Source organism: Austrofundulus limnaeus, unplaced genomic scaffold, assembly GCF_001266775.1.
Source record: "Austrofundulus limnaeus strain Quisiro unplaced genomic scaffold, Austrofundulus_limnaeus-1.0 Scaffold118, whole genome shotgun sequence".
NCBI classification, from domain to species: domain Eukaryota; kingdom Metazoa; phylum Chordata; class Actinopteri; order Cyprinodontiformes; family Rivulidae; genus Austrofundulus; species Austrofundulus limnaeus.
In genome coordinates this window covers 526,355-538,739 of record NW_013952520.1, presented here as the reverse complement: position 1 = coordinate 538,739, position 12,385 = coordinate 526,355, and the positions used below count along the sequence as shown (strand labels likewise).

At 40.3% G+C, this 12,385-nt stretch overlaps 1 protein-coding gene and 1 long non-coding RNA gene across 2 annotated transcripts in view; both read left to right on the top strand.

Moving 5' to 3' along the window:
• LOC106521915 (disintegrin and metalloproteinase domain-containing protein 19) overlaps positions 1-10,956 on the top strand; it is a gene marked incomplete at both ends in the record, with an annotated part of 30,768 nt that extends 19,812 nt beyond the window's left edge. Inside the window, 14 exon segments of the mRNA XM_014014687.1 lie at positions 1,133-1,204; positions 1,292-1,458; positions 3,515-3,599; positions 4,097-4,239; positions 4,892-5,069; positions 5,153-5,242; positions 5,398-5,593; positions 8,165-8,273; positions 8,348-8,564; positions 8,671-8,748; positions 9,667-9,775; positions 9,876-9,996; positions 10,436-10,529; positions 10,618-10,956. Of these exon segments, the coding sequence (XP_013870141.1) occupies positions 1,133-1,204; positions 1,292-1,458; positions 3,515-3,599; positions 4,097-4,239; positions 4,892-5,069; positions 5,153-5,242; positions 5,398-5,593; positions 8,165-8,273; positions 8,348-8,564; positions 8,671-8,748; positions 9,667-9,775; positions 9,876-9,996; positions 10,436-10,529; positions 10,618-10,956 (1,998 nt within the window).
• A 207-nt stretch (positions 10,957-11,163) lies between these two features.
• Positions 11,164-12,220, top strand: LOC106521916 (uncharacterized). The gene is made up of 2 exons (XR_001310724.1): positions 11,164-11,243; positions 12,001-12,220. It is a non-coding gene; the product is annotated as an uncharacterized LOC106521916 (long non-coding RNA).
• Positions 12,221-12,385: the final 165 nt, after the last annotated feature.

The following is a 12,385-nucleotide window of genomic DNA, read 5'->3' as shown; positions in this document are numbered from 1 at the left end:
TACAAAAAAGAGAAATGTCCATGCCCCTTTTAACTTGTAATTTATTTAAATTAATTATGAACATTTATTTAACCTCAAAAGTATAGTTTTTAAATTAATAGTTGCTGAAACAGCAAGTTTCTCAGTGGACCTGCTCTCAAAAATGCAGCCTAAGTGGAGTCGTCGAACACAGATCCACTGATCCTTYAACACAGAGCATCTCCAGAAGACAAGTTGATAAAATATATTTTAAAAATCTGTATTGTTCGATACAAGTGTGTATTGAACCTAAAGCACTGTTTGATACGGGTACATGTATTGTTGCACCCCTAATAATTAATAAAGTCCTGCTCTCACCGGCTCTTCATTGCTGCCAATCTCCATTCAAATTTCGCCTCATTTTATTTTCTTGTTCCTGTAAATTTTTTTACTGCTTGTCAGATAACTTTGAGCTTCAGTCATAAAGGAGGTCTGAGGGGTTCTATTTTTTTCAATTTAAGAGAAAGATGAGACTGACGATGGACAGCGGTGTTTTTTCCATGAGATTTCCGTGTTTCCAGCTCCCTTCAGCTGCAACGTGCTTCAAAATAGAGTGTTCATTTTCAGAAAAAAATAGTAAGATATGCTATTTATCGTAACTCTGGTTTTCTTCTCTTGACCTATCAACACAATTTAAAAATTGCTGTGTCTCTACTTGACACAGTTTGAAACAGAGTCTCAATGAGTTTYCCCCCCCGATACAAAAATGGAGGTTGAAATCACGTGACTGAATGACATCGCTCCGACTTCGAGAATGACTTTAATTGTGTTTGCAGGAGAAAAGGGAGCTGAACCAGAACATGAAGTATGTGGAGCTTCTGTTGGTGGCAGATAAAGCTGAGGTGAGGATATGCATAATACTGTATTTGCATTTTTCAGCTGCACAGCAGCTGACATCACATCTTTAAAAGTGTGAGTTTTGAAAGCGGCTATTTTCCTTTGAAGTCTGTGTTTAGAGAATTAATCATCACAAGATCAGTTATAGAAACACATGATGTGTTATGACCTTATAGGTTTACTTAAACTGCAGATTAGGTTGATCTCTATTTTCATCATTTCATCCGAGAAGTTTCTCTTTAATTAATAGATGGGTGTTTATTGTGTTCCGTTGCAGTTTGAGTGGCATGAGCGGAGTTTTGACAAGACCAGAGTGAAGTTGCTGGAAGCGGCCAACTTGGTTGACAAGGTTGAAGCATCTCGTTAAAAACTCCCAGAGTTGTTTCATTTAAAGTGCTGAGTCATAAATGTCTGCCTCTTCTGTCCACGCCTGCAGTACTACAGGGCTCTGAGCATCCGCGTGGCTGTGATCGGCCTGGAGGTGTGGACCGACCAGGACAAGATCAACATGTCTGAGAACGCTCGGAGCGTGCTGGATGCGTTTCTGTCCTGGAGACAGAAAATGCTCAAAACTCTGCCTAACGACAACGCTCAGCTTATCACGTCAGTATCTAAATGTTTGATCCAGTTTTGATGTAACCAAGACATCAAAACTTAGCGTTTGCTAAGTGTCCCTTCTGAAAGCCTGTGTTTGTGTGTAGTTAGCAAAATATCACATGACTAATTGGACAGATTTTATAAATATCTCAGGAAGTAATACTGAATGTACATACACCAATTAACCTTTGGAGGCAATGCAGTTCAAGATGACTGCTTCGGCTAATCCGCATTAGCAAACATAGATAGCTGTAACTAAGTAAATGGAACAGATATTGAGCTAAAATTTGGTGTGTTAATAGCTGAGAGTCATATACAGAATATATTGTGGGTGCTAACAGATTGCACACTATGTTAGTTTCATGATGTCACCAAAAAGGCTACGGCACTTCTTACCCTCAGATAACGGCGATCTCCACTCATGGCGTCATGGATAATCTTTGCGTAGATACCCAGCTGCTCTCTCACAAGTATCTTAAATGATTGTTCAAGTGGCAGGGATTCGACGGAGATTCAGTGTTATCATAACTTAAAAAGAAGCTCCAACGCAAAGTTTGACACATCAGGAAATACAGGAAGGTTCAGTTGAAATGTTTGCTCCCAGTGAGATTCTGTGTCATTTTCCCAAATTTCTTTATGCTTAAACACAGCTAAAAGGCGCACTGCGATTGATAGCTGTAGAGTCCGCTACCAGAGTTTGTACACATACACTCACCGGCCACTTTATTAGGTACACCACGCTAGTAACGGGTTGGACCCCCTTTTGCCTTCAGAACTGCCTCAATTCTTCGTGGCATMGATTCAACAAGGTGCTGGAAGCATTCCTCAGAGATTTTGGTCCATATTGACATGATGGCATCACACAGTTGCCGCAGATTTGTCGGCTGCACATCCATGATGCGAATCTCCCGTTCCACCAAATCCCAAAGATGCTCTATTGGATTGAGATCTGGTGACTGTGGAGGCCATTTGAGTACAGTGAACTCATTGTCATGTTCAAGAAACCAGTCTGAGATGATTCCAGCTTTATGACATGGCGCATTATCCTGCTGAAAGTAGCCATCAGATGTTGGGTACATTGTGGTCATAAAGGGATGGACATGGTCAGCAACAAGACTCAGGTAGGCTGTGGCATTGCAACGATGCTCAATTGGTACCAAGGGGCCCAAAGAGTGCCAAGAAAAGATTCCCCACACCATGACACCACCACCACCAGCCTGAACCGTTGATACAAGGCAGGATGGATCCATRCTTTCATGTTGTTGACGCCAAATTCTGACCCTACCATCCGAATGTCGCAGCAGAAATCGAGACTCATCAGACCAGGCAACATTTTTCCAATCTTCTCTTGTCCAATTTCGATGAGCTTGTGCAAATTGTAGCCTCAGTTTCCTGTTCTTAGCTGAAAGGAGTGGCACCCGGTGTGGTCTTCTGCTGCTGAAGCCCATCTSCCTCAAAGTTCGACGTACTGTGCGTTCAGAGATGCTCTTCTGCCTACCTTGGTTGTAACGGGTGGTTATTTGAGTCACTGTTGCCTTTCTATCAGCTCGAACCAGTCTGCCCATTCTCCTCTGACCTCTGGCATCAACAAGGCATTTCCGCCCACAGGACTGCCGCTCACTGGATGTTTTTTCTTTTTYGGACCATTCTCTGTAAACCCTAGAGATGGTTGTGCGTGAAAATCCCAGTAGATCAGCAGTTTCTGAAATACTCAGACCAGCCCTTCTGGCACCAACAACCATGCCACGTTCAAAGGCACTCAAATCACCTTTCTTCCCCACACTGATGCTCGGTTTGAACTGCAGGAGATTGTCTTGACCATGTCTACATGCCTAAATGCACTGAGTTGCCGCCATGTGATTGGCTGATTAGAAATTAAGTGTTAACGAGCAGTTGGACAGGTGTACCTAATAAAGTGGCCGGTGAGTGTAGATGTTGGACGAACGTAGTCATTTGACTATTGTTATAAATAAAGTTTGAGTGGAGAGTTTCAAACCCTGGCTTGATCAGGAGGCGATTGGAGGCCTTTGATTTTATTTACATTTAGTCTTTTTGTCTACAGAAGGAGGTCATTCCAGGGCACAACCATTGGGCTGGCAACTCTCAGAACCATGTGCTCTGATTACCAGTCAGGTGGAGTGAACCAGGTAAGACAATAACATTTGTGGATACATGTTATTCCGGGCTTTCTTTTAAGGTCCTGTCACACTATGATATTATAGACAACTTATGGAAATTTTGTTGAAATTTGAAGATGTCTACACTGAAGACAGAATAAAATTAATCAACTGGAAGCTTCTTTTGGACGTATACATACTGCTATTCAAAGGATTAGATCAAATATAAAACTTATATGCGTTATTTAGTCAAAAATATTTTCATAAGTTGGCATAAGTTGTCTAAAACATTATAATGTGACAGGGTCTTTTGACAAATTTGTATCAGATTCTGCTCAGCAAGAGCAATTAAATTTACTATTATTATTATTTTTATTATTGTTATTATTATTATTATTATTATTATTATTATTATTATTACACATTTGGAATGTATCAAGTGCTGCTGTTTTTTTTGTTTGTTTATTTTATTTTTATTTTATTTATTTTTTGTTTTAAACCTAACAGCTGACTCCTCTGTTGAACAGGACCACTCACCTGTGTCTCCGGTTGGTGTTGCTGCCACCATGGCTCACGAGATGGGCCACAACTTCGGTATGAGTCACGACAGCACGGGCTGCTGCCAGGCGAAACCAGAGGATGGAGGCTGCATCATGGCTGCAGCTACTGGGTAACTGAAACAGAAAGTCTTGTTCAGCTAGAGAAATCTGTGGAAATGCAGTTGGGATGATAAAAATAATCTGCTGAAATTTGTTAAAGAAGCGAAAACGAAAATTTTAGTTGAAACAAGCAGAACAAAACTTACAATTAACAAAATAGTAGCTAAAAGCTTAAATGAGCAAAACTGTAGCTAAAACATAAAACTGACAAAAGAATAGCTTAAGCTTTAGTTAGCTAAATTGTAGATGAAAGTTAAAATTAGCAAAACAATACCTAAAGAAGGGAAATGGAAGCTAAAAGGAAAATGGAGCAGAACAGGAGCATGAGGAGACATACAAGTGCCTTCCATTTACCATTTAAATAAAATATTATTGGGATCTAATTAAAATAAATTCAATTTTAAAAAGTATAAAGGATACAAACACCAAAGGTCATACAGCCAATCTAGATCGAGCAAAAAGTTTTGATATCTGAATGGTTGAAAACAAGTGCAAAGAGTGCAGATTTAATTCCTCTTGCATGAAAGACACTATGAACAGGAAAATCATAGTGTGAAAGCTGATGCTGAGTCATCATTCACACCATTATTTAAGATGAGTTGATCGGTTTTGAAGGTAAAATTTCACGCAGTTTGATTTTCTCTGCTTTCGTGTGTCCCACAGGTCTCCGTTTCCCCGCGTGTTCAGCAGCTGTAACGTGCAGGAGCTGAAGAGCTTTCTGAGCTCTGGAGGAGGGAAGTGTCTCTTCAACTTACCAAATACTCATTTAATGTACGGAGGGCGGCGCTGCGGAAACGGCTACCTGGAGGAAGGGGAAGAGTGTGACTGCGGAGAGGAAGAGGTCCGTGTTTTTTTTTTTTTTTTTGTTTTATGCAGGAGGAATATTTCCCTGTGATATTTTACTACACAAATCTGTCTGTGTAGGAGTGCACCAGTCCCTGCTGTAATGCAAAAAACTGCACCCTGAAAGCTGGAGCAGAGTGTGCCCATGGAGTGTGTTGCCAGAACTGCAAGGTAGAACATTTCTATAAATAAATGTCATACAAATGTTTTAATATAAGCTGTTTAGCTTTGCCATTGAGGAAGTTTATATTTCTGTAACGTAGCTCTAAAACACTTCCAGCTGTTCACTGAAACGTCTTATCTTCTGGTTGCATCTCACCGTGAAGCTGAAGAGCCCTGGAGAACTTTGCCGTGCTCCCTCTGGGCCCTGTGATCTGCCAGAATACTGTGATGGAAAAACTGAGATCTGCCCGGCCAATTTTTACCTGATGGACGGTACTTCTTGTGCCGACGGGAAGGCCTACTGCTACACTGGCATGTGTTTGACCCTGGAGCTGCAGTGTCAGACACTCTGGGGACACGGTGGGTAAACTAGACTCATGTCGTCTTCAGATCTTTAGCTGCAAAATGAAATAGTTCTTTAACATTAGGCTTGTGTGATATGACAGTATTTGGTTATACCACGGTATTAAAAAATTATGATGGTACGTAAGGCAAAGCACCAAATTTCTGCAAGGCTGTCATGYCTCTTAACTCCAAGCAAGGTTAAAACAAAAAATCTCTGGGTTACTCGCCATCTCCTGAAAAGTTGGATCAGCGCAGTGTTGACTGACTTCGGGAACGACCCAGTCATGGGTTTCTTACGTCAAATAGCTGGACCCCTTTCAAATTTCAACTTTCTGTGATTTATTTGTTTATTTCTTGGCTCCTCGCTACATGATGAGGAAATACCTTCAAACTTTATTGGCACCAAGACTGGTTAAAAGTATGCAGCAGCATGGATGCAGCCATAGTAAGTCAGATTGTTTTAAAACTTAAAACCCTAAAAAGACTTACTTGCCCTGTATTTTGATTTATTTGACGTAATAAGGGGCAAAGCCATTTTGTGACTCCTCTCCTGCTGCTCTCAAATTGAGCCTTTCTCCATTAATTATCAATTACTCAATTCATAATTACTCAAATACACMGCCCTCTTCCCGGTAATATCATATACTACGTTATTTATGGCATTTAGCTAACAATTAATATGACGATAAACGGATGACAATTGCACTTGTATGTTTTTGACTCAGTTACCCTGAGTTCTAAAATTACACTTGAAATCATCAATCAAACTAACATTCAATTCAACAGCCATGGCTACGGCCCACCTCGCGTTATCTCTTTCTAACACTCACTTTGCCCCCCAGAAGGTGCACACTGACTGAGAGCATTGTGGATTCTCGGCTGAGTAGATTTGTTTCCATCATTCGCTGGAGGAGAGTTTGTTGTAGCCAACAGTTGGTTTGGTCCGCATTTTCTGGTTTGTGTCATGTGATTAAATAAGTTTGCAGTGTTGCTGTGTGTTGTCTTCACTTTGCTGTTACACACCTTGCAAAAGACCCTGATCTGCTCAAGGTCAAACCTGAAGAAACCAAACCAGTTCCATACCGCAGAAGTTGAACCTAATCTAGGAATGAGACGCACTGAACCGCCTTCCGCCATCTGTTATATGATAATGAGAGGGCGTGGCACACAAAAACATGTCATTATTACGCAGCACTAATAGCAGTAATCACAAAATGTCAAATATTAATCAGTGACAGTTTTTCTGATGATCAATTGCATTCAATACGATTTTGCACAAGACTACCAAATTTCTAAGCGGGACTTTGGGTTCTGAAACTAAATGATCAGTATCGAGCTGAACTGTGTAGAAGGCTTTACAGAATGAAAAAATACAAGCTTCTTAAAGGGATCCCTAATTAGTTGTAACATTAGACTTTATTTGATAAACATTTATTTTAACTGTAAAATAAAGACTAAAAAATACTGTAGGATGTTTGGTTTTGTCATTTTCAAAAAATATATTTTAACACGGACGGAGCCATTTTATTTACACACAAAGCATTCTGGGTAAATGATGATGTGGATAGGTCCTCGGTGTGAGCGAGCTATATCCACCCTGAAGGTTAATCTTGGACAATATCTGATGATCGACTCTTTTAAATGAAACCAGAGAGCGTTGACAGAGAGGAGAAGGTAGAAATGACTCAGCCTGTAACTGAAAATATGGATGGAGGACAACAGAGCTGCTTCATGGAAGAAGAACCTAAGCTTAGCCTGTTAGCCTATGTGCTAGCGTCGAAGCTATATTGCCTTATGAATTAGCTCAGCGCTAGCGTGACAAACAAACTAAACTGAGGTCCTCCATACATTTTTTTTTCAGTTGCAGGCTGAGTCATTTTTGTGTTCCCCTCTCTGTCATGTGGATGGAGGACCTCAGTGATGAGAGGAGAATGTGTAACGCTGAGCTAATACATATATATGGTGATAGCATCAGGGCTAACGCTAAAGCCAACAGGCTAAGCTGAGGTTCTTCTTCCATGAAGCAGCTCTGTTGTCCTCCATCCACATTTTCAGTTACAGGCTGAGTCATTTCTACCTTCTCCTCTCTGTCAACGCTCTCTGGTTTCATTTTAAAGAGTCGATCATCAGACATTGTCCAAGATTAACCTTCAGGGTGGATATAGCTCGCTAGCAGCCTCGTGCCGAGGACCCATCCACGTCATCATTTACCCAGAATGCTTTGCGTGTAAATAAAATGGCCCCGTTCGTGTAATTTACTTTTAAACTTTTAGTTTAAAAATTTACAAAAGYAACAGCCTATAGTATTTTTACAGTCTGTATTTTACAGTTAAAATACATGTTTATTAAATAAAGTCTAATGTTACAACTAATCAGGGATCCCTTTAAACAAAGCAAATGAGTCAGAAAACTACAGTCAATAAAGGCAGTTAAGTTAAAGTTTACCACCAGATCAGGCAGGGATGGATATTGATCTGTAACCATACTCATAATGTGTCTTTATGGGGACAGGTATGGATGTTCATTTATGGTTTTGTGGCTGAGGTTTTGATACGTTTGCGTGGTTTTTCCTTCCTTCCACCACAGATGCTCGTCCAGCCCCTGACCTGTGTTTTAGGGAGGTAAATAAAGCCGGGGACATGTACGGGAACTGCGGCAAAGATCAGCAGGGGAAATACAGGAGTTGCAAAGACCGGTGAGGACCGTAACCTTCAGCAGTGCTCTCAAGAAACTCTCCTTCTCTTTCATCTGTATTTTTATCATTACCAGAGACACTAAGTGTGGCAAAATCCAGTGTTCAGCTTCAGTCTCCAAGCCCATCGAGGACAACGCCGTCCGAATAGAAACCACCGTGTCGGGGGACAAGAAGAAGTTTGTGTGTTTGGGCACGCATGTGTACAATCTCCAGCCAGAGGACGAGGAGCAGCCGGGGGACACCCTGGACCCGGGCCTGGTCTTGACGGGCACCAAGTGTGACAGCGACTCTGTGAGACTTGTGAAAAGATGCTAAACAGAACTTACAGAAGTGACAAAGATCAGATCTGTGACACTTGGTAGCTACTCCTCTAACGTTCCTTCTCATGTTTCAACAGATTTGCTTCAACGGAGAGTGTCGCAATGCGTCATTCCTCAGAGCCGGCGAGTGCAACGTCAAGTGCCACGGACATGGAGTAAGTTTCTGTGTCTCAGCAGTGATGTGAGCAGGTCTGATGGATTTATTCAGGCTTTTAGGAAACACTTGGCTGCTGGCCACCATTCTTGGCAGTGGTGCAAAAACTATTCAGGTTATTTGTCTGATTAAAAGTTGCAGCATGATGAACGAATACTTCAGTGCAACTTTGTAAAACAGCAGAAGAAAAGTATTATCAGGAAAATGGACTGAAGGTATAAGAGGTAAAGATATTTATAGACTGAGCATGTTCTTGAGTGTTTTGTGTATTTATTTGCTAATTAAACTTACCAACCAGTTCTCCTAAAATGCTATGCTATAATTACTATTGCTGATTGCTATAATTCTTGCTCCACTTTATTCTCATAATATTAAGACTTTATTCTCATAATTTAAAAAAATATATTGTAGTCCGCCCTAAAACTCCATCACGTATTTTAGCATAACTTTGACAAAGTGGTCATTTGTTGGACATCATTACTTTCTGGTGTCAGACAGTTCAATTCAAGATGGCCACCACAGTGAAGTGATCTTATCAAACACAAATACGTCTATAACTTACACGTTTTACAGATAAGGAGCTAAAATTTGTTGATACTCATCCCCCAACTTACATTTTGAGAGTTAACATAAGATCTGCTTTTAAAAACTCTGTATTTAACTTTTGTAGTCTGCTCTTTTTAATTAAACTTTCATAAAATCATTGAATGTACGTCTACAGCTGAAAACCTGTTGGAGTTAACTTGGTTCAAGATGGGAACCACAGCCAACTAACGTTAGAAATCACACCAGTTAATTTGACAGATAAATCAGATGATCGTAGTTTAACACTCTGACATTTTGGGTGATRTTTGTTCTTTCAAGAAATACTTGGCCTTTTTACTGAAAACACWATCAGCTTTGTTGTTCATATTCCCAGCTGTGCAACAACAACCATAACTGCCACTGTGATCGGGGCTGGGCACCACCTTGGTGTAACCAGAGTGGGTCTGGGGGGAGTGTGGAAAGTGGACCTGTCCCCCCACCAAGTGAGTCACTTTGACTGTCTTGTGTTTCAGCTCTATATATTATAATATTCTAACAATATGAGGCCTTCTTACTTTTTTGTTTTGTTTTGTTTTCCCAAAGGATATTTCACTCTAGTGCTGCTGCTTCTTCTGGCTCTCTTTGTCGTCTTGGTTGGTTTTGGACTTCGGTGGCGCTACACTTGTCAAAACATCCTGCTGAAATCTCCATCAGCAGAGCCCAAGTATGTTATTCTGAACAAACCAATGATTTCCACCAGCAGAGTTCACTTGATGATCACATTTGATCTTGATTTTCAGTTGTACAAACCTACACTGTAGATGATTAGACTCTTTCACCCGCTTCGGATGTTATCATCCATTAAATGGACGTTATTAGCCGTTATCAGTCCCATAGAATGGCTTCAGACTGTCAGCTGGTTAATATGAGGCATAAAGCCACTAAGGTTAATTTTAGAGAAAATGACATGGGCTACGATAAAGTAGACCAGACTCCGGCGGTAGCAGATTGTTGCATTCCAACGAATATGGCACTGGTAACCCACTAGGGGGCACTGTCAGAACAGTCTGAAGCCATTCTATGGGACTGATAACAGCAAATAACATCCATTTAATGGACTGATAACATCCGAACCAGCTGACTCTTTCTGTTCTGTTCCATAGGTTTTCAGTAACAGTGGAGGACAAGCCTTTAAGTACAGATGGTCATATCATCGGCCGCGCCAACCCAACATTCATATTAAAGGATCAGAACTCGGTAAAGAAGTCTTTCATGTTCCAATACATGAGTTGAATTCTACCATTTTTTTTTCGTATCTTATTGTGCCTCTCTCTCACACCTGAAGGCCTCTCCTCGACCCAGACCTGCTATTGTTCGCCCAGCGGTGAAACCACCTCCCATACCCGCCTACGCCACAGAGCAGAGAGCACAGAAGCCACAGGTCCCGCCTGTTACCTCTCCTCCTCAGGGACAAGTGTCTCCTCAGGGCTGCACCCAGCCTTTCCTTAGGTCTCCCGAGTCCAAAGGACTGAGACCAGTTCAGGTTTCTTCACCACTTCCAGGACCCTCATCTTTACCCTTCAAGGACCTTAGAGGGCACTTTCAGCCGTTGGCAATAAACAAAGACAGACCTAACCCACCAAAGAGACCCCCGCCACCTTGTCCCGTCAATAAACAATCAGTGGTAAATACAGTTGTACATTTGTAAACAAGACCACTCCACAATGATGTCTGTTTACGCAGGATCTAGCTATCACTGTTATTATTATTATTATTATTGATGTTATTGTTAATTTTATTCTGTTTATATTATTTTAGTAAAATTGTTATTGTCATTATAATTGTTTACTGATTCAGTTTGTCTGTAATTTGTTTTGCACAATTTCTTTCCACAGCCTTGTCTAGGAGCTCAGGGATGAGCCGGGGACCACCACTTTTTTCCAGTACTGGATTGCCTTTTACTGTCTTTTTGTAAGAAAAAAAACCTGTAGTACTGTGAAGTAAAATAAATACTTGACAGTGAATTTAGAAGGATGTGCACTGAGAAAAGTAGAAAAAAACAACAACAACAAAACATGTCATGATGAGTATGAGATTCAGGCTTCATCAGCTGAAACAGGCAGAGCTGCAACTTTCAAGATCGTCTTTGTTTTTTCTATTGTCTTGAATACTGATAGAAATATGAAGTTTACTATTTTAAAAAAAGAAAAAAAGAAAACTGGAATGTTTACAATGCAGCTTACGAATCAAATATGGTACCTCTTAGTGTCAGCAGCTAGAAAAGAATGTCTTATAATAAGAAAAGGTGCAGAAAAACAATGTGCATGCTGTAATGTATACGCTTATAGTGAGARACTTGTCAAAAGAAGAGGGATTTTTTAGGTTAATTTTGAAATGATTTGTTTACTGCCACCATGTTGCACTTTTGGGTTAAACACTCACCACTTGAAGGCATTGATAATAAGTATTAAACAATGAAATATACTTCCAGAAAATATAATTTGCCTTTATTCTGCTTTGAAATGAACAGGAGTTGATTATAAAAATGACACTTTAAGGTGACTTTTTTAACCCGCAGTAACTTTTAATTTTTAGTTCAGCTGCTTCAATTGTCTTGAWACCTTTGTCAGAATATAAAGTCATGTTTGATCAAACGTATCATCCAATCAGGATTCTGTGTAAATGTGCAAATATGACCAAAAACTATCCATTTGTTGTGTGACTGCAGGTTGGGCCACGCAGATGAATCGAGCATCGTTAATGAGAATTTTATAAAATTGTAGTCCACGCAGCAATTTGATCAACTGTCCGCCTGATTTTGAGGACAGGCTGTCAACTGCCACGTTTTACCTCAACACCTCTCCTGTGCAAATGTAGGGAATGTGCTGCTCTGCAGCTAAAACTGGAAATTAAATCAACAGATGAACAAATAAAGATGTTCAACTTTCTATCTGGTTGTGTGTGTGTTTTTTTTAAATCAAAGAAATTCTTGAGACTGAGATGTTAGGATTCTTTTTTTTTTTTTGAAGAGCAGCTCTTTAGATAATGCTTACACTATAAATGTGCAGTGTTGTATAAAGTACCACAAAGTGATACTTGAGTAAAAGTACAAG